This window comes from Rhinopithecus roxellana, chromosome 5 (assembly GCF_007565055.1).
Source record: "Rhinopithecus roxellana isolate Shanxi Qingling chromosome 5, ASM756505v1, whole genome shotgun sequence".
Lineage (NCBI taxonomy): Eukaryota > Metazoa > Chordata > Mammalia > Primates > Cercopithecidae > Rhinopithecus > Rhinopithecus roxellana.
Window position 1 is genome coordinate 99,781,279 of NC_044553.1, and position 23,184 is coordinate 99,804,462.

The 23,184-nt window shown below is 36.9% G+C and overlaps 1 protein-coding gene across 1 annotated transcript in view; it reads right to left on the minus strand.

Annotated features, from left to right (window-relative positions):
- Positions 1–7,601: 7,601 nt before the first annotated feature.
- The window catches only part of LOC104656930 (melanoma inhibitory activity protein 2), an 82,642-nt gene continuing 67,059 nt past the window's right edge, over positions 7,602–23,184 (minus strand). The window contains 5 exon segments of the mRNA XM_030930584.1: positions 7,602–8,098; positions 8,101–8,187; positions 9,300–9,534; positions 10,503–10,561; positions 12,979–13,101. Of these exon segments, the coding sequence (XP_030786444.1) occupies positions 8,022–8,098; positions 8,101–8,187; positions 9,300–9,534; positions 10,503–10,561; positions 12,979–13,101 (581 nt within the window). The 3' untranslated portion in view covers positions 7,602–8,021.

A 23,184-nucleotide genomic window follows, 5' to 3' on the forward strand; every position in this document is an offset into this window, starting at 1 on the left:
TTTAGGAAAAGGTCTGGCCCTACAAAAGCCAATACAAAAAATTAAAAGAAGTGACTGTTACACCAGACATGCAAATATCAATATAAAGGAGACAAGAAACATAAAAAAGAAAGGAAATGTGACACAGCCAGAGAAACAAAATAATTCTCCAGCATTGTATTCCAATAAAAATGAAATTTATAAGATGCTGGAGAAATAATTCAAAAGAATGTTATTAAAGCTTAGTGAGACGTAAGAGAACACAGATGAACAATACAAAGAAATCAGAAAAGCAATTCAGGATATAAATGAGAAATTACCAGATAGATAGATAGGTATTTTTAAAAACCCAGATATCCTAAAATAAAAGAATTCAATACATGAAATGACAAATACATTTGAAAGCTTCAACAATAGACTAGATCAACCAGAGGAAAGAATTTCAGAATCTAAACCCAGGCCTTTTGAAATAACTCAGTAACACACACACGCAAAAAAAAGAAAAAATAGTAAGAATGAACAAAGCCTATGTGACATACAGAGAACCATACTGTAACCAAATATTTGAATTCTGGGTGTTCCAGAAATGAAGAGAAGGCTAAAGGCACCGAAAACCTATTTAATGGCCAGGTGCAGTGGCTTACGCCTATACCACTTTGGGAGGCTGAGGCAGGCAGATTACTTGAGGTCAGAAGTTCGAGACCAACCTGGGCAACATGGTGAAACCCCCATCTCTACTAAAGATACAAAAATTAGCCAGGCGTGGTGGCGCATGCCTGTAATCCCAGCTACTTGGGTGGCTGAGGCAGGAGGATTGCTTGAACCTGGGAGGTGGAAGTTGCAGTGAACTAAGATCATGCCACTGCACTCCAGCCTGTGCACCACAATGAGACTCCATCTCAAAAAAAAAAAAAAAAATTATTTTAAAAAAAAGAAAAAGAAAACCTAAAACCTATTTAATAAAATAATGGCTGAAATGTTCTCACATAAAAGAAGACACTTAAACATCCAGATACAGTAAATTCAGAGATTCCAAATACGTAAAACCCAAAAAGGTGTTCTCCACAGCACATTATAGTCAAATGTTTAAAGTTAAAAACAAAGAGAGGATTCCAAGAACAACAAGAAAAAATAAATCTAGTAACATAAAAGGGAATCCCCATCCAAATAACCACAGATTTCTCAGCAGAAACTTTATAGCCCAGGAGACAATGAGATGATATATTTGCAGTGCTCAAAAAAAAAAAAAAAAAAAAAAAAACCATCAGCCAAGAATACTACACCCAGTAAAGTATTCCTTCGTAAATTAAGGGAAAATAAAGTATTTTCTAGATAAGCAAAAACTGAGAAAATTCATCACCACTAGAACAGACCTACAAGAAACGCTTAAGGGAGTCCTATACATGGAAGGGAAAGGACAATACCTATCAGCATGAAAACACAAAAGTATAAAACTTACTGGTAAAGCAAATACGAATAAGGAACAAAAAGATTCAAATGTTACCACCACAAAAAAAAAACCAACAAACTACAATAAACAAGGGAGAAAGAAACATGAGATATACAAAATAACCAGAAAACATTTTTTTTTTTGAGAGTCTCACTCTGTCCCCAGGCTGGAGTGCAGCGGTGCGATGATGTCGGCTCACTGCAACCTCTGCCTCCCGGGTTCAAGCGATTCTCCTGCCTCAGCCTCCCCAGTAGCTGGGACTACAGGTGTGTGTAGAGATGGGGTTTCACCATGTTGGCCAGGATGGTCTCAATCTCTTGACCTCGTCATCCATCGTCCTCAGACTCCCAAAGTGTTGGGATTACAGGCATGAGCCACCGCACCCGGCCCCAGAAGACAATTTTTTAAATGCCAAAAATAAGTTCACCACATATGAACAATGACCTAGAACACAGAGAGATTAAACTTTCTGCTTAAAAGGTATAGAATGGCTAAATGAATTAAAAACCAGAACCCAACTATATACTGCCTACAAGAAAATCCTATCACCTGTAAAGACACATAGACTGAAAGCTTTACTTTTCAGCTCTTTAAGCTGGAAAAAGATACTCCATGTGAAGAGAAACCAAAAGCAAGCAAGAGTACTTACATGAGAAAAAACAGACTTTAAGTCAAATAACAGTATACAGAGGCAAAGAATAACATCACAAAACAATAAAGGAATCAATTCAGCAAGAGATTATAACAAATCTAAATACATATGCACCCAACAATGAAGCACCTAGAAGAAATACCTGAAGCAAATATTATTAGATCCGAAGGGAGAGACAGACTCCAATACAGTAATAGTTACAGACTTAAACAAAACATTGCTCTCCCAGCATCAGACAGATCATCCAGACAGAAAATTAACAAAGAAACATCCTTTTTTTTTTTTTTTGGAGACAGGGTCTCGCTATGTCACCTAGGCTGAAGAACAAAGGCACAATCTCAGCTCACTGCAACCTCCACCTCCCAGGCTCAAGTGATTCTCATGCCTCAGCCTATGAGTAGCTGGAACTACAGACACATTCCACCACGCCCAGCTAATTTTTGTATTTTTTGTAGAGACAGGATTTTGCCATGTTGGCCAGAGTGGTCTCCAACTCCTGGTCTCAAGAAAACCTCCCACCCTGGCCTCCCAAAGTGCTGGGATTACAGGTGTGAGCCACAGCACCTGGCCAGAAACATTAGACTTAAACTGTACCTTAGACCAGAGAGACCTAACAGACTATTTACAGAAAATCTTATCCAGCAGTTGTAGAATACACATTCTTCTCACTGGCATAGAATATTCTCCAGGTTATACCATATGTTAGGCCACAAATTTAAAATATTTGAAATCATACCAAATATCTTATCAGAACACAATGGGATAAAACTAGAAATCAATAATACTTTGATTGGAAACTATACAAATACATGGAAACTTTGAAAAGGAACTTTGGAAACTATACAAATACATGGAAATTAAATGACATGTTCCTGAATGACAGACCACTGGGTCAATGTAGAAATTAAGAAGGAAATAAAAAAGTTTCTTAAAACAAGTGAAAACAGAAACACAACATATCAAACCCCATGTAATACAACAAAAGCAGTGCTGAGAGGGAATTTTATAGCAAAAGACATCTACATAAAAGAAATAGAAAATTTTCAAATAATCTAACAATGCACCTCAAGGAAACAGAAAAGCAAGAACAAATCAAACCCAAAATTAGAAGGAAATAAATAATAAAGATCAGAGCAGAACTAAACAAAACAGAGACTAGAAAAACATTACAAAGTTTAGTGAAACAAAATTTGGGTATTTGAAAAGATAAAATTGATAAACTGCTAGCTAGACTAACTAAGAAAAAAAAGAAGACCCAAATAAAGAAATCAGAAATGAAAAAGGAGAAATTACAACTGATAGCACAGAAATATAAAAGATCGTCAGAGGCTATTATGAACAATATGCTGACCAACTGAAAAAACTAAGAGGAAATGGATAAATTCCTAGACAAATACAATCTACCAAGGTTGAATGAGAAAGAAAGCAAAAACTTGAACAGACCAATAACAAGTACCAAAATTAAATCAGTAATAAAAAGTCTCCAAACAGAGGAAAACCCAGAATGAGACAGCTTTACTGCCAAATTCTAGCAAACTTATAAAGAATTAACACCAATTCTCCTCAAACTATTCCCAAAAGAACTGAAGAGAAGGAAATTCTCCCTAACTCCCTTCTATAAGGTCGGCATTATTCTGACACCAAAATCAGACAAAAACACAACAAAAAAATAAAACTATAGGCCAATATCTCAGATGAATATGGACGTAAAAATCCTCAACAAATACTAATACTAGCAAACTGAATCAAAAATCACATCAAAAATAATAAACTATATCCAAGTGGGTTTTATCCCACAGATAAAAGGATGGTTCAACATATGCAAATCAATAAATGTGATACATCATATGAACAGAATGAAGGACAAAAAATAGATCATCTCAATAGATGCAGATAAAATTAAACATCCCTTTACGATAAAAAACACTCAAAAAACTAAATACAGAAAGAATATTCTTCAACATCATAAAGGCCATTTCTGACAGACCCACAGCTAACATCATACCAAAATGAAACTGAAAACCTTCCCTTTAAGAACTGGAATAAGACACTTGTATGATTCCTATCAAATACAGTAGTGAAAGGCCGGGTGCAGTGGCTCAAGCCTGTAATCCCAGCACTTTACGAGGCCAAAGCAGGAGGATCACCCGAGGTCAGGAGTTCGAGACCAGCCTAATATGGTGAAACCCCATTTCCACTAAAAATACAAAAAATTAGCTGGGCATGATGGTGAACATCTGTAATCCCAGCTACTCATGAGGCTGAGACAGGAGAATCGCTTGAACCCAAGAGGCGGAGGTTGCCGTGAGTCAAGATGTTGTCATTACACTCCAGCTTGGGCAACAAGAGCAAAACTCTGTCTCAGAAAACACACACACACACACACACACACACACACACACACACACACACATAGTCCTCAAAGTCCTCGTCAGAGCAATCAGGCAAGAGAAAGACACCTAAATTGGAAACAGGGAGGTCAAATCATCCCTCTTTGCAGATGAAATGATCTCATGTTTAGAAAAACCCAAAGACTCCACACACACACACACACACACACACACACACAAACTCTTAAGATCTAAAAAACAAATTTAGCAAAGTTGCAAGATACAAAATCAACATACAAAAATCAGTAGTGTTTGTAAACACCAATGAATGAAATAGCTGAAAAAGAAATCAAGAAGGAAATCCCATTTACAATAGCCACAAAGAAAGAAGTAAAACACCAAAGAATAAATTTAAACAAGGAGGTGAAAGGCCTTCACAGGGAAAACTACAAAACACTGATAAAAGAAGTTAAAGAGGCTATAAACAGAAAGATCCCATCCTACCATCATGGGATTGGAATTATTAATATTGTTAAAATGTCCATACTACCTAAAGCAATCTATAAATTTGAAGCAATGGCTATCAAAATACCAACATAATTTTTCACAGAAATAGAAAAACAATCCTAAAATTCATATGAAACCAATAAAGAGCCAGAACTAGCCAAAGCAATCCTGAACAAGAAGAATAAAGGTGGGGGCATCACATTATCTGACTTCAAAATATATTACAAGGCTGTAGTAACCAAAACAGCATAATATTGGTATAAAAATAGACACACAGACAAATAAAACAGAAAACCGCAAAATAAATCCATATATTTACAGTCAACTGATTTTCAACGAATTTCCAAGAACATACATTGGAGGAAAGAACACTCTCAATAAATCGAGTTGGGAAAACTGGATATCCATATGCAGAAGAATGAAACTAGACCCTTATCTCTCACCATATGTATTAAACTCAAGATGGATTAAATACCTAAACATAAGGCCTAAAACTATAAAACTACTAGAAGAAAATACAAGGGGAACACTATAGGACATTGGTCTAGGCAAAGATTTTATGGTTAAGGAGGTATAAGCATATCTCCTAAAATTCTAGAATCACCAGAATAAAGGAAAAAGAATTTGTTTTACATTTTAAACAATTTTAAATTGTCTAAAAACAAACTATCTAGAAAATATAGCTGGGAATAAGGAATAAATGGAGAAAACTTACTCTTTATCCTCAAATATTATTTTATTAAAAAATTAATTTAATTGGAATATTCTGTGTAACTTCTGTCCTACTTTTCTTCTTTCACTTTCCAACTTAAAAAACAGTCTTCAGGCCGGGCGCGGTGGCTCAAGCCTGTAATCCCAGCACTTTGGGAGGCCGAGACAGGCGGATCACGAGGTCAGGAGATCGAGACCATCCTGGCTAACACGGTGAAACCCCGTCTCTACTAAAAAATACAAAAAACGAGTCGGGCGAGGTGGCGGGCGCCTGTAGTCCCAGCTACGCCGGAGGCTGAGGCCAGAGAATGGCGTAAACCCGGGGGGCGGAGCTTGCAGTGAGCTGAGATCCGGCCACTGCACTCCAGCCTGGGCGACAGAGGGAGACTCCGTCTCAAAAAAAAAAAAAAAAAAAAAAAAAAAAAAGAGTCTTCAGTCAGGTGTGGTTGCTTATGCCTGTAATCCCAGCACGTTGGGAGGCTGAGGTAGGAGGATCCCTTGAGCCCAGGAGATAGAGGCTGCGGTGAGCTATAATAGTGCCACTATGCTCCAGCCTGGGCAACAGAGCAAGACCCTGTCTCTAATTAATTAATTAATTAATTTGAAAAGTGGTTGGGCATGGTGGCTCACACCTGGAATCCCAGCACTTAGGGAGGCAGGGGCAGGAGGATAGCTTGAGCCCCAGGAGCTTGAGTCCTACCTGGGCAATATAGTGAGACCTTGTTCTCTAAAAAATAATAACAAATAATTAAAAATTAATACTTTTAAAAATCTTTTGTTTCCTCTGAAATCTTTTAATCACTGTGGTAGTCCATTTAGGCTGCTATTATAAAACACTATAAACTGGGCAGCTGTTAAACAAAAGAAATTTATTTCTCACAATTCTGGAGGGTGAGAATCCAAGATCAGGCATTCTCAGATTTGGATTCTGGTGAGGTTTTTAGCTCCCTGCCTCAGAGATGGAACCTTCTTGATGCATACTCCTACATGGTTGAAGGGGTGAACAAGCTCCCTTGAGCCTCTTTTATAAGGGCACAAATCCCATTCATGAAGGTTCCACCCCCATGACTTAATCACCTCCCAAAAGGCTACTTTCTAACACATCACCTTGGGGGTTAGTATTTCAACGTAAGAATTTTGGGGAACACATTCAGACCATGGTAAGCACGAAATGTAATGACATTTCCACATCCTCATTTTACTTAGTATTTTAATCAAGCATTCATTTCACTTCCAGTATTCCTTTTTAGCCTTTTTTTTTTTTTTTTTCTTTGAGGTGAGGGTTAGAATAGAAGGGGAGCAAAAATACTTCACAAGATCAGTTTTCCAAAGAACACCTAGGGAAATGCTGGCGGGAAGTGTTCCAATTACAAATGTATCACTGCTTTTATTCAAGAATATTTAATCTTCTATTTTTCGGCACCGGAAAAAAAGTCTAATACTAAAACAACCAACTGGTCAACATAAGTATTGTGATGTTTATTAGCTATGCTTCACTGCCTTTCCTCCATAATCACATTAATGTGCAAGAAGCCTAACATGACCTACAAACCTGATTCAGGGAAACACTACAGATATTGAGTCCAAAGTGCAAAATGATGACACATCACTCACTACAGTTATCCTGTAGTAAATCTCAATATTCCCCACAGAAAATAGTAAATACCTTACAAAAGAAGAGTGGGGTGGGGGGGGCAGGGAAGGCAATAAGGAAACTGTGCAAGAAATTCAGTGAATAAGAAGATCAAAAGTCTACAACTGACCATTAGATAATATCCTGGTTTTCTTTAAAATATAATCCATTTTGACTTTTAAGAGTGTATTAATTTGTTGCTTTGGGCCACTCATGTCTATTTACAAGAAAGAGGGCACATTTGTCATAACATAACTGAACATGAAAGACCCACATAAGTTTGAGTTTTGTACCTCAAAGTTACTGGTAAAAGGAAAAAAGTTAATAGAGTCAAACTTATAGAAAAACTAGCTGATTTTATTATTATCAATGCCAAACAAATCTTTAAATCAACTAAAATTTATTTAAGCATAAAGTTACTTTCACATTTGTCTACAACCACAGTAAATACAGTTCTCGGCATAAAGACAATTTAAAGCCTCCCCACCTGCAAGATTACATATATAAAACTCCCACCATTGTTTATATAATAGTGGATTAATCAAATTAAAAGTTATACTATCTAGAATAAAATAAAATGAAAATAAATTACTCCTAAGATTCATATTTAAATTATCCTCATTTACAAAATACTATCCTGAGAACTGTAATTCCATTAAGCTTCAATTTGAGCAAAAGTATAATCACTTAAGTAACAGCAGTTACTTAAACTGAAAATGAGATCAGTCAAAATTACTTTTGAAGAGGGCAAACGTGTTGTCAGGTTTCTTGCTGTGTTTCTGGATGTTCAGTAGCAGGCTCATTTGAAGGCGAACTCAACCCTGAAGGGAACTCATTCTACCTTCAGAATGTGGGGGTGGGGGAAAAAATCCAGGTCTTGGGGGAAGGTAAGGAGGAAAACCCCTCGGTGGATAGACATTTCTCACTGTTCAAAGAGATTGGTAAAAGACATTTTTTAACTTTAAGAACCTGTACTGTGCCCTAATAAATCATTAAGTTTATAACTTCCATTACCTATTCTTTTCTTTGAAAATTGACACCAGATAATTACTTCATCTAACAAATTACTTTTTACATTGAGAAAAATGTACCTCTTCCAATACAGAAGATTAAAGGAAAATCATTAATTTTTTATGTAATTTTTGTCCTATCTTAACACCTGTTTTTAAAAAAAGAGGAATTATTTCAAAATATATACAACTTACTGTAAAAATAACATTTTTATCTTTCATTATCAAAGTCCTTCTCAAAAAACATTTTCATGTAATATTTTCACCAAACTTAAAATTCATATCAGTGATTCCCGACTCTGATTTGATATTATACTGAAACATTTCCAGTAATATCAAAGGCCACCTTAAAATTCCCCCAAACAAAATTCATTTTAATTCACTTTTAACTTTAAAAAGAGAGGAGAAATAAGGAAAGGAATGATTATATGAGACAGTCATAGGAAAAGCCTAGTATTTGGTAACTACTTATTTATTCTGCAGAACCTTATAGTTCAAAACAGTAAAGTATGAATATAAAAGCAATGTATTCTTCCCTGTTTCTTATGTGAAGCTTTAAAAGAATTCAATAAATCCAAAAATTAGGTCAAACATATTAAATACATTTTAAATTTTAAATAAGTAGGACTATATCAGAACTACTTATGAAAAGGACTAAAAAATAGCCAGTAATTGTAATGCTAGAATATAAGTTTTAAATATTTTCACTAACTGCCAAAATGACCAGTTGCTACCAGATAAGGTACAGATAATTTTAGTTTTATCATAAGACCTGCAAAAAGTCAATTATTTTCTTGACTACCAAAATACAGAAATAATTCCATATTATTAAGATGAATCAAGGTGAAACCTCATTATAGTCCACTTATGGCTGGCTGCCTTCCCAATTCGGAAAAGTAATGGTATACTCACAGAATGCTAGAAAAATTTTTCCTCTGCTGTGTTACTACATTAACAGATAGTAAAATTAAATCTCTGATTAATAAAACACATATTGAGCTTTAAAAAACAGTTTAAAAAAGCATACTTGCAAATGGAGCATGTGGTGGACCTGGGAAATCCCTTGGTGGAAAATAATCTCGAGAAGTTCCAAACATGGCTCCTGGAGGAGGTGCAGGGAAAGGAGGTCCTCTTCTCAAGAATGGGCCCCTTGTATCCACTGGAAACAATGGACCTCTGATTGGAGCAAGAGGTGGAGGAACAAAGCCAGGGCCAGTTGCTTCATTTTCAGCGGGGAGAGATGAATCAGGCACATTTAAATTCTACAACAAATTGACATATAGCAGTCACTTAAACAGCAAATTTGTAATCGTTTTCCTTAAAATCTCAGGCTTAAAAGAAACCATCTAGACAGAAAGCATTCCATGATAGTCTTAGAAAGCTCTAGAGAAAGATTCAAACAGCTTTCCACATTAATCTATTAGCTATCACATTTTAGTTATCACAAATATTTTATTAAGTCAACAGAAAACAGCTTTAACCAACAAAGTAATAGTCTGTCTAAAGATAAAACAGAAATATAACCCAAGAGCACCAAAATATATATTATTTTATCAAATATATACTGGAAAAAAAGAAAAAGCAAGATGCCTATGTTTATATTTTCCAAAAAACCAGTATCTTAATAAACAAAAATATATTTTAAAATATTCAAATAAAAATCCAAGGGCGAGGGAAACTAAAATCTTGTTTAACTACTAAACTAACTCAAACTCCTAGTCTGCAAATTGTATTTTATCACCACAGGTTACCATTTACAAAAGAAACAGCTTTAATGCTAAGTAGAAAGTATATTAATCAAAAAGACAAAATCAGCCTCATATCAAAACCCAGATTATTTATTAGCTGTATTTCTATTCTAATAAACCATGAGGTTTAGAAGGCTCAGGCCAGGCGCAGTGGCTCAGGGCAGGGCACAGTAGCTCACACCTGTAATCCCAGCACTTCGGAAGGCCGAGGCGGTTGGATCATCTGAGGTCAGGAGTTCAAGACCAGCCTGGTGACACTCTGTCTCTACTAAATACACAAAAATTAGCTGGGTGTGGTCGCACGTGCCTGTAGTCCCAGGTACTCAGGAGGCTGAGGCAGGAGAATTGCTTGAACCCAGGTTACAGTGAGCCGAGATAGCGTCACTGCACTCTAGCCTGGGCAACAAGAGTGAAACTCCATTTCCAAAAAAAAAAGAAGGCTCCTGAATACATGGATACAATTCCACTCTTTCAATACTTACACCAAGATCATCTTTGGTATCATTTCTACTGGATTCCATTTCTGAAGGCATTGACCCATCTAGACATAAAAGTTAAACCATGAAAAGTACATGATTTACCACTTTATTCCTAGAGTATTTCCAGACCACAAAATTGGTATTTTCCCACTCCCCTTGTTGGCACATAAACCAGTTGGACACCAATATCGTATATTGCGGGCACAAGAACAGATTGAGGTCCCTAGAAATTCTGGCAGACTCAGAGTTCTATGATGGCATGTGGCAGTGATTTCTCTGGCTAGTTCCTAACTAAGAAGACATCTGGGAGGAAGCATCTCCCTCCTTCCTTTTCCCCCTCCCTCCTTTTATTTTTCCCTCCTATCCTCTTCTCCTTCCTCCCCTTCTTCCTTCTGTCCTTATTCCTCCATTAAGAGAGACTAGCCACTGGAATTCAGCTACTGTTCCTAAATAAATGTTCCTGAACTCTGTTATCATCAAGAAATGCAATCCTCTCTGACCATAACTACCTCTCCTCTTGTAGCTTTCTCATTTATTCTCACTACATCTGTCCTTAGAAGTCACTGATGCTTCTGACCACTGAGTTTCCTCCCTCACTTCCTTCCCCAATTAACTAGACTCCAAAGTCCATGACTTCAGCCAGTTATAAATGTCCTTGTCTTACTAGTCATTTTTCACTTGTGCTTGACAACATTCAACTACAAACGGTAGCACTTAAATATTATTATGCCATATTAGGTACTGGTCAACTAGTATTAAAAAATGGGCAAATGTAAAAATTTTTAAATAGTGTAGAAATGGATGTTTAATCACCCATTACTTTCATTCCATTAAACCTGATTTAATGGGGGGAAAACAATTTCTAAAGCCAAACAGAAAGAATTCATTATAATTCTGTAAGGACCTTGGGACTGCTTTCTTTGCTTGTTACTTTTACAATCTGATTTTTGGCCAGACACAGTGGCTCATGCCGATAATCCCAGCATTTTGGAAGGCCAAAGAGGGTGGATTACTTGAGGTCAGGAGTTTGAGACCAGCCTGGCCAACATGGTGAAATCCCATCTCTACTAAAAATACAAAAAATCAGCTGGGCGTGGCAATGGGTGTCGATAGTCCCAGCTACTTGGGAGGCTGATGCACAAGAATCGCTTGAACCCAGGAGGCGGAGGTTGCAGTGGAGCCAAGATGGCACTAATGCATTCCAGCCTGGGCAACAGAGACTCTGTCTCAAAAATAATAATAAAAAAATAAAATAAAATACTGATTTTCTAGGCTGAGCAAGGTGTCTCACACCTGTAATCCCAGCACTTTGGGAGGCCAAGGCAGGTGAATTGCTTGAGTCCAGGAGTTCAAGACCAGCCTCAACAACATGTCAAAACCTCATCTCTACAAAAAATTAGCCATATGTGGTGGTGCACACCTGTAGTCCCTGCTATACTATATAGTTTACTATTTCAGAAAATCAGTATTATTTTTTAAATTATGTATATATTATATATGTTAATATTTACACACATATATTTAATAAAATATAAATATATTTCCTTTCCTGAGGAAACCTTTTACCAATACATTTAAATCTTGACTTTAAAAAAAAAAAATTGGCCAGGTGCGGTGGCTCAAGCCTGTAATCCCAGCACTTTGGGAGGCCGAGACGGGCGGATCACGAGGTCAGAAGATCGAGACCATCCTGGCTAACACGGTGAAACCCCATCTCTACTAAAAAATACAAAAAACTTAGCCAGGCAAGGTGGCGGGCGCCTGTAGTCCCAGCTACTCGGGAGGCTGAGGCAGGAGAATGGTGTAAACCCGGGAGGCGGAGCTTGCAGTGAGCTGAGATCCGGTCACTGCACTCCAGCCCAGGCGACAGAGCGAGACTCCGTCTCAAAAAAAAAAAAAAAAAAAAAAAAAAAAAAATTTATTTTCTTAATGTTGTATACTTCTGGTTGATATACTACATACATCTATTTCCCAACTTTAATGGGTTGCTATGAAGTAGTCTAAGTAAAAGAGAGCCGGAGAAATAGATTGCTCAGTATATGTTAGTTATATATAAGTTTGAAATGTTTAAATAATATAACTGATCACAATATCAACAGAGCATGCATCTAAATTGTCTGGTGGGTTTTTATGTATCCATTCACATTTGCCTGGCTTATTTCCCTGATTACTGAACAGGACACATGTAAGTGGACTAGAAAAATTAGAAAATTAGTCATAGAGCAGAGAAAAATTTATCATCATAGGTATATGGAGTAAACCTATTTCCATGGTGCTCAAACCAACCCACCAACATATATTTGGATGCCATGTCTGTGTACAATATAACAAGAAACATAAAACCAGGACATTTTCAGGAAAGAGATTTTGGCCTTAGGAACAACTAGAGATAGCAATTATATTGGTCTTTATTCTAACTTCCAGTTCTTTAGTGTGCCACCAACATTTTTAAAGAAGAAAAGCACAAAGTACTTCGTACCCATTTTATCCAAAGAAGGCATATTAAAACTTCTGAGTTCTGCTGGTCCAGACAGTCTACCAGAATTAGAACAAAATCTGTCTTGCCTTTGTGGAGGAAGGGCTGAATCAGGATATGATTGTCCTAGAAAATAAGTTTTTTAAATGTCTTAATATAAATCAAGTTTACTTAAGTTTAATGTATTGAACTTAAGACTTTTGACCTGCATTCTAAAACTTAAACTCATCTTCTTGGTTGACAATAGTAGACAATTTCAGAAGAATTGGATATTTTACTATAGGCAATAACTTTTATAGTAAACACAAGCATAATCTGCTACTTTGAATTTTAAAAGTTTCAGTTACTATGTGTAAATTAGAACATGTGAAAACAGAATTTAGTTTATATATATAAACTATATATATAAGCTACATATATAGTTTATATAAACTATATGTATATAAAATATATATTTATTTTTATATACATATAGTTTATATAAACTATATATAATATATGTAAATTCATTTAACTTTCCATTTTAAGAATGGATGGAAGTAAATACATCCATATATCAAAAAAGACCCAGGAAACAGCTACTAACATAGGGAAAAAGTAAAGAGATAAAACATAAGCGCAGCAAGAAATTTACCAGAACAGGTGACAATTCGTCATCAAAGCAGAAAGAGTATCATTCAGAGGTTATCACTGTCAAACTTTTAGTAATATTGACATTTTGGAATTTAGTATCTATTCCAAACCAAATGGAAAGAGATGGGTGTGGTGGCTCACATCTGTAATCCCAGCACTTTGGGAGGCCGAAGTGGGTGGATCACTTGAGGTCAGGAGTTCAAGACCAGCCTGGCCAACACGGTGAAACCCTATCTTTACTACTACAGAGGACCTTACCGACACATCATCTCTCCTACACAAAACCAAAGAAACCACCTGGCATCAACCAGAGTCAACAAAGAGATTATATTTAATGAGCTCCCAATGGTCGGGAAATGTGACTGAAGAGAGAAAGATCCAGATAGTTTGAAGGCTCATTTACACTCCCTTTCAAAATTCTAGCGAGGAGCTGTTTCAACGGGTTTGAGTTAGCCTAATGAAAGAAAAGGTCAGTACCAACCACTGAGATCTAAACTCAGTTTTCCCTTTCTACTTCAAACATAGGATTAATTAAATGGTGGAGTTGGACGAGGGGATGAAATAAGGAAACCTGAACACCAACTCTTTTTAACTAGGTCTCAATATATTACATCATTATTTTGCTTCTAAATTATATCCCCACACATCAACAATCTCAGAAATAAAAAATTTTGTTACAAATGTGCTACTTTATAAACTACATGGCTATGTTGCCCTCCACTGGCAAAAGCAATTCATTCCTTAAATCTTACCAAGGCCTAGTATGTGTCAGGCACAAACAATACAATGTTGGTCTTGATACACCTCCTGCCCTTACAGTCTAATTCTGATAGAAACACATAAATACAATGTGATTAATGTCTTAATAAAAGGAAATATACATAATATAAGAGGCAGCCCATCTATTTCTGATTGCAGGAATCAGAAATGGAGTCAGAGGCAGTAAAGCTTGCCCTGAAAGAAAAGTAATGATGAACAAGTAATCAAGGGTATTCTAGTCAAATGCACACATACATATACACACATATATACACACCCTCATATGCACATATAAACACACACATATACATGTAATAAGATACAGCTATGTGGAAAGCATATGACCAGTTAAAGACTGAACTGAACTACAGAAAAGAAGGACGTGAAAGGTCCCTTTCTTTTTTGCTTTCAAACTTTTGTTTTCTATAATAGTATTCTACCCTTATAATAGAAGACATGATTAGAAAGAAAGAATGGAAGGAAAAAAATTATAAGAAAAAAATGAATAAGGAGTGGGAGTAAGTGTACAGGGCATTCTGAAGCAGTTTTGCAAACTAAGGATTATACTGCAGAAATAAGCTACTCTCATATACTTCATATACTAGCCGTCCTCAACGGCTTCTGTTGAGGACGATGGGGAGATATCTACTAAAACCAAAAACAGGCCAGGCGTGGTGGCTCATGCCTGTAATCCCAACACTGTGGGAGGCCAAGGCAGGTGGACTGCTTGAGGCCAAGAGTTTGAGACCGGCCTGGCCAACATGGTGAAATCTCATCTCTACTAAAAACACAAAAAAATGAGCCAGGTGTGATGGCACAGGCCTGTGATCCCAGCTACTCGGGAGGCTGAGACACAAGAATCACTTGAACCCAGGAGGCGAAGATTGCAGTGAGCCAAGATCACACCACTGCACCCCAGCCTAGGCGATAAAGCAACACCCTAACCCTGACGAAAAAAATTAAAAATAAAGCCAAAAGTGTGCATACCCTATTACCTAGTAATTCCATTTCCTGGACTAATCTTGAAAGAACATATGTACAAAAAGGGTGTTAGCTGCAGCATTGTTAGTAATGGTGAAATATTGGAGACACTCTAAACGGTCACCAACAGGAACTGGATAAATATATTGTGGTTTCTTATATACTGAAATACCACACCACAATTAAGGTAATAAACTCTATATATTAACAAGGAAAGAATTCAAGTATGTGAGGCTGATAAGGAAAGTTGATAAAACAGAACTTTAATTCTTTTTAAATTATTATTATTATACTTTAAGTTCTAGGGTACATGTGCACAACATGCAGGTTTGTTACATAGATATACGTGTGCCATGTTGGTGTGCTGCACCCATTAACTCATCATTTACATTAGGTATATCTCCTAATGCTATCCCTCCTCACTCCCCTCGTCCCACAATAGGAGCCGGCGTGTGATGTTCCCCTTCCCGTGTCCAAGTGATCTCATTGTTCAATTCCCACCTATAAGTGAGAACATGCGGTATTTGGTTTTCTGTTCTTATGATAGTTTGGTGAGAATGATGGTTTCCAGCTGCATCCATGTCCCTACAAAGGACACGAACTCATCCTTTTGTATGGCTGCATAGTATTCCATGGTGTATATGTGCCACATTTTCTTAATCCAGTCTGTCACTGATGGACATTTGGGTTGATTCCAAGTCTTTGCTATTGTGAATAGTGCTGCAATAAACATACGTATGCATGTGTCTTTATAGCAGCATGACTTATAATCCTTTGGGTATATCCTCAGTAATGGGATCGCTGGGTCAAATGCATATTTCTAGTTCTAGATCCTTGAGGAATCGCCACACAGTTTTCCACAATGGTTGAACTAGTTTACAGTCCCACCAACAGTGTAAAAGTGTTCCTATTTCTCCACATCCTCTCCAGCACCTGTTGTTTCCTGATTTTTTAATGATTGCCTTTCTAACTGGTGTGAGATGGTATCTCATTGTGGTTTTGATTTGCATTTCTCTGATGGCGAGTGACGATGAGCATTTTTTCATGTGTCTGTTCGCTGTATGAATGTCTTCTTTTGAGAAGTGTCTGTTCATATCCTTTGCCTACTTTTTGATGGGGTGGTTTTTTTCTTGTAAATCTGATTGAGTTCTTTATAGGTTCTGGATATTAGCCCTTTGTCAGATGAGTAGATTGCAAAAATTTTTTCCCATTCTGTAGGCTGCCTGTTCACTCTGATGGTAGTTTCTTTTGCTGTGCAGAAGCTCTTTAGTTTAATTAGATCCCATTTGTCAATTTTGGCTTTTGTTGCCATTGCTTTTGGTGTTTTAGACATGAAGTCCTTGCCCATGCCTATGTCCTGAATGGTATTACCTAGGTTTTCTTCTAGGGTTTTTATAGTTTTAGGTCTAACATTTAAGTCTCTAATCCATCTTGAATTAATTTTTGTATCAGGAGTAAGGAAAGGATCCAGTTTCAGCTTTCTACTTATGGCTAGCCAATTTTCCCAGCACCATTTATTAAATAGGGAATCCTTTCCCCATTTCTTGTTTTTGTCAGGTTTGTCAAAGATCAGACGGTTGTAGATGTGTGGTGTTATTTCTGAGGGCTCTGTTCTGTTCCATTGGTCTATATCTCTGTTTTGGTACCAGTACCATGCTGTTTTGGTTACTGTAGCCTTGTAGTATAGTTTGAAGTCAGGAAGCATGACGCCTCCAGCTTTGTTCTTTTGGCTTAGGATTGTCTTGGCAATGTGGGCTCTTTTTTGGTTCCATATGAACTTTAAAGCAGTTTTTTCCAATTCTGTGAAGAAAGTCGTTGGTAGCTTAATGGGGATGGCATTGAATCTATAAATTACCTTGGGCAGTATGGCCATTTTCACAATATTGATTCTTCCTATCCATGAGCATGGTATGTTCTTCATTTGTTTGTGTCCTCTTTTATTTCACTGAGCAGTGGTTTGTAGTTCTCCTTGAAGAGGTCCTTTACATCCCTTGTAAGTTGGATACCTAGGTATTTTATTCTCTTTGAAGCTATTGTGAATGGGAGTTCATTCATGATTTGGCTCTCTGTCTGTTACTGGTGTATAAGAATGCTTGTGATTTCTGCACATTGATTTTGTATCCTGAGACTTTGCTGAAGTTGCTTATCAGCTTAAGGAGATTTTGGGCTGAGATGATGGGGTTTTCTAAATATACAATCATGTTATCTGCAAACAGGGACAATTTGATTTCTTCTTTTCCTAAGTGAATACCCTTTACTTCTTTCTCTTGCCTGATTGCCCTAGCCAGAACTTCCAACACTATGTTGAATAGGAGTGGTGAGAGAGGGCATCCCTGTCTTGTGCCAGTTTTCAAAGGGAATGCTTCCAGTTTTTGCCCATACAGTATGATAGTGGCTGTGGGTTTGTCATAAATAGCTCTTATTATTTTGAGATATGTTCCATCAATACCGAATTTATTGAGAGTTTTTAGCATGAAGGGCTGTTGAATTTTGTCAAAGGCCTTTTCTGCATCTATTGAGATAATCATGTGGTTTTTGTCTTTGAGAACTTTAACTTTTTAAAAATCATTATTAGAACTGAAAGTTTACACACACTAAACTCATGAATAGCTGCTTCTAGGAAAGGAAGGTAATATGCCCAGGAAAGGAAATGCAATAGTGTTCAATTCATTTATATAGTGTGCTTTTTCTTTTTATGTTTTATTTACACATTTACACACACAAACACATATATATCTGAAGCAAATATTAATATGTAAATTCTCAAGGGTGATATCCAGGATTGTGCTATATTATCTCAATTTGTGATGTTCACCAAGTTACCCAACCTTTCTGTGCTTGTGTTTCTTCACCTGTAAAAGGGAATAATAGAATAACACTCTTAAGAGTGTTAGAATGATTAAAAGGCATTTAGTCTGACACAAATACATTTTATATATAGCTTTATAAATATCTGATAAATTAAGCTTGTTGTTATGATTATAAACTATATTAAAAATATAGTATTGACTGCTTTTCAAATTTATGACCATAAATTTCAAACCGATGCTCAACAATGCCCTATAATCATACTACACTTTACTAATGACCAAATTCTTCCACTCTCCTAAATAGCTACTCCATACCTTTTTCTCTTCAAATCTCACAAGCCTCTCCTCTACCACCTGCTTCAGCTGATGATCTTGCTGCATCAAGAAAATTGAAACAATTGGACACCTCCACTCACCCTCCACCCAATCGCTACATCTGTGCTCACTTGCTCTGCCTTCCTTCGTTTTAGAATGGATAAAGTGACCCAGCTACCACAATTTCTGCAATTACACTCTGGATAGCATCTTTTGTGCTTAATATTCCAGGGTTTCACTTTTATAACCAGACCCTCTCCCAACCATCATTAATTTCTCCTTCTAGCCTGAATTATTCCCATCAGCAAATAAATATATTATTCATCTTTCTTTTTTTTTTTTTTTTTTTTTTTTTTTGAGAGAGAGTCTCACTCCGTTGCCCAGGCTGGAGTGCAATGGTGTGGTCTCGGCTCACTGCAACCTCTGCCTCCCAGGTTCAAGCAATTTTCCTGCCTCAGCCTTCCAAGCAGCTGGGACTACAGGCGCATGCCACCACACCGGCTAATCTCTGTATTTTTAGTAGAGACGGAGTTTCACCATGTTGGCCAGGCTGGTCTTGAACTTCTGACCTCAGGTGATCCACCTGCCTCAGCCTCCCAAACTGTTGGGATTACAAGTGTAAGCCACCATGTCCAGCCAATGTTATCCATCTTTAAAAACCAAAACACCTCTCCCTCCAGCTACCATCTCTTTTTCATTCAAAGTCAAATTTTTCAAAAAGTTGTCTACATTTGTCCCTAGACCTTAATCTCTCCTCAACCTACTCTCTTCAGGAAGACTGACAAATTAAACACAGATTTTTAATGTTTATAAAAACATATACAGTGGCAATTTATCAACCGAATAATCATGAGAATGTATAAAGGATCATTATATAAGACACAAGTGATTAAGATATATATATTCCCAAAAAAGTGGTAGCCTAAAATTTGGGAACAACTTTAAGTAAATATCATCCTTTGAGAGCATAAAAGCATATATACCAAGACTTTAGAACACCTTATTAAGTTTGTGAAGACCACAGTTTTCATCAAGAAGATCAAAATGAGCCTTAATTAAGACAAACTATAATTCTAATGAGTCTTGTCTGAAATGAGTCTTGTCCGAAAAAACTATTCAGAATGTAGGACAATGGTCAGCATAAATGTCTATGAATCAGAGCCAGTGAAGTAAAAATCTATGCCTGTGCATTCAAAGCTATCCAAGGTATTTTGATCTGCTTCGCACACTTGTTTCCCAAGGAAAAAGTCAAAACTGTTCTCATCAATTTAGCTGTACACTGTATGTCTCTTATTTGCTCAGCTCTTTAAGAAAAATAGTTTTTAAACATGCCAGGGTAGAGACCACACTTAACTCATGATTACACCACCAAGGTATAGTTGCTTAGTCTCTTTGTTATGCTTACATAAAATATATTATCCAAATCAGTAAAGGATAAGCACCGACAAAAATAAGGAGAAACCACATACACACTCCTTGTTCTTTTAAACAACTAAAATTAGTAATAATAAAGCTCAAAAAGGTATGGAAGAGGGCATGGTGGCTCATGCCTGTAATCCCAGCACTTTGGGAGGCCAAGGTGGGAGGACTGCTTGAGCCAAAGATTTTGAAACCACCTGGGCAACATAGCGAGGCCCCGTCTCTACAGAAAATTTAAAAATTAGGCATTAGTGGTGCATGCCTATAGTCCCAGCTACTTGGGAGGCTAAAGCAGAAGGGTCACTTGAGTCCAGGAGGTCAAGGCTACAGTAAGCTGTGTTCATGCCACTGCACTTCAGCTTGGATGAGAGTGAGATTCTGTCTCAAAACAAAACAAAATAATAAAGAAAAGAAAAGAAATTTTAACTGACAATTAAAATTCAATAATATGTAAAATTCTGTTTCTCAAGTTGTACTAGATACATTTTAAGAATTTACTAGCCACATGTGCCTAGTGGTTACTGTACCAGACATTTCTATTATTGCAGAAAGTTCTACTGGACAGAGCTGTTGTAGAAAAAGATCTGTTTCAGTATTACATTTATTTCATTATATTAACTCATCACTGAAATACGTAACTACACATTTTTAATAATTGATTCTTTTTTTGTCCCAACATCTTGAATAAGATGTTCAGTAGAAATTCTTGTAAAAATGAAACAAACTATAGCACATAGATTCTGAAAATATATTTAGAACTAAAAATACAGAGTTAACATTTTTACTCCTTCTCCTTGGGAAAGCTACTAACCCACTGTATCTTTCTATCTAAATATATGCCAACAATTTTCAAACTATATATCCCAACCTGAGCTACAATTAGAAGCAGTCATTAATCAGCACCATAAGACAGGGAAATAAATAAATGTATGTATGTATGTATGTATGTATGTCGTCATCTACAGTGGGGGTCCCTAACCCCTGGGCTGCGGGCCGGTGCCTTTCCGTGGGCTGTTAGGAACTGTTTGCGCAGCAGGAGGTGAGTAGGGCAAACAAGCATTACTACCTGAGCTCCACCTCCTCAGCTGAGGCATTCTATTGTCATAAGAGCACAAACCCTACTGTGAACTACGCATGTGAGGGATCTAGCCTGTGCATTCCTTATGATAATCTAACTAATTCCTGATGATCTGAAGTGAACAGTTTCATCCCGAAACCATCCCCCTCCCCGCAACCTCCGTGGAAAAACTGGATTCCATGAAACCAGTCCCTGGTGCCAAAAAGGTTAGGGACTGCTGATCTACAGGATAGTGACATTATCTACTTAATAAATTACGATACCTCACTTTCATTTCCAAAAGTGAAAACAAAACAAGTCAACACATAACAACTTGAAAGTTTTTATGAGAAACACCTTTGTTACAGTTAACCCTGGCAAAAGAATTATGTGAACAATTTAAACTGCTTTCTCACCAGGTCTCTTTGATCTATAATATTCTCATTCTACATATGAAAACACTTTTGCGTTTTTTCTTTCGACTGAAGCGCTGAGCAAGGTAAGTCACATTGATAAATTTTTGTTGCAGGTTAGTATTTATAAGGAATTTATAATGAACTGGTTATTCCCAGGAAATATTTCTGTTAAAATTTTAATTCTGATTACTATATGATATGTGAATATTACCAACTTACTTATATTATTCAAGAACATTTTTTCTGCTAAAATTATGATAAGACTTCTAATTAAACTTATGAATAACCAAACTGAAAACTATCCCTTTATCTGAGTGCTAGTTACATCACTGTGCTCAAATTGTGGGAAAAAATCACATTATATGCTTAATACTTGCACTTTCCTGTATGTGTATGATATACAATAAGATTTTTACTTTTTTAGAGATTCACAGAAAGATGCAAAAATACTACAGAGAGGTCCTGCACACCCTTTATTCGATGTTTACATCTTTCATAATCATAGTGTATTGTAACAGCCAGAAAATTGACACTGGTACAACTCATGTGTATAGTTCTGACATTTTACTGCATGTGTAGATTTATGTAATCACTACCACTCTCAAGATACAGAATTATTGTACCACCAAAAACACCCCCTCGTGCCACCCCTTTATAGTCCTACCTACTCCCCTCCCCACTACTATCTCAAACTCTTGCATCCACCAATGTGTTTTCCATTTCTATACTGTCATTTCAAGAATGTTATATATGGCTGGGCACAGTGGCTCACGCCTGTAATCCCAGCACTTTGGGAGGCCAAGGTGGGTGGATCACTTGAGGTCAGAAGTTCGAGACCAGTCTGGCTAACATGGTGAAACCTGTCTCTACTAAAAATAAAAAAATTAGCCTAGCTGGGCGTGGTGGCATGTGCCTGAAGTCCCAGCTACTCAGAAGGCTGAGGCAGGAGAACAGTTTGAACCCGGGAGGCGGAGGTTGCAGTGAGCCGAGATCACACCACAGCACTCCAGCCTGGGCGACAGAGTGAGACTCCATCTCAAAAAAAAGAATGTTATATACATGGAATAATACAGTATGTAAACTTTTGAGACTGGTTTTCTTCACTCAACTATTGAGATACATCCAAACTGTTGCATATATCAATAGTTCATTATTTATAGTTTGATTCCATTGTGATCAAAGAACATACTCTACATTATTTCACTTCTTTTAAATGTGTTGAGGTTTGTTTTATGGCCCAGGATACAATCTATCTTGTAAAATGTTTCACTGCTACTTGAAAAGCATATGTATTCTGCTGCTGTTGGGTAACTTGTTCTATAAGTGTCAATTAGGTCTTGTTGGTTGAGGACACTGTTCAGTTCTTCTACATACTTGCTGAATTTTCTCTTCAGTTGTTCCGTTAATTGCTGAGAAAGGGATGTTTAAGTCTCCAATTATAACTGGATTTGTCTTTGTTCCTTTCAGTGCTATCACTTTTTGTTTCCCATACTTTGTAGCTGCTGATGGCATATACACATTTAACATTTGCTATATCTTCTTGACCTCATTTTCTTTCGATTAATGTTTGCATGGTGTATGTTTTTTATCCTTTAACTTTCCACCTACTTATACTATTATATTCGAATGACTTTCTTATAGACTGTATATAGTTATGTCACTATATAACATACAAGGTCCAAATAAATGAAACAAGTTTTAAAAATCACAATAAAAGCCAGGCACAAAGGGTCGTGCCTATAAACCCCCGCTATTCAGGAGGCTGAGGAGGGAGGACTGATTGAGGACAAGAGTTTGAGACCAGCCTGGGTAACACAGA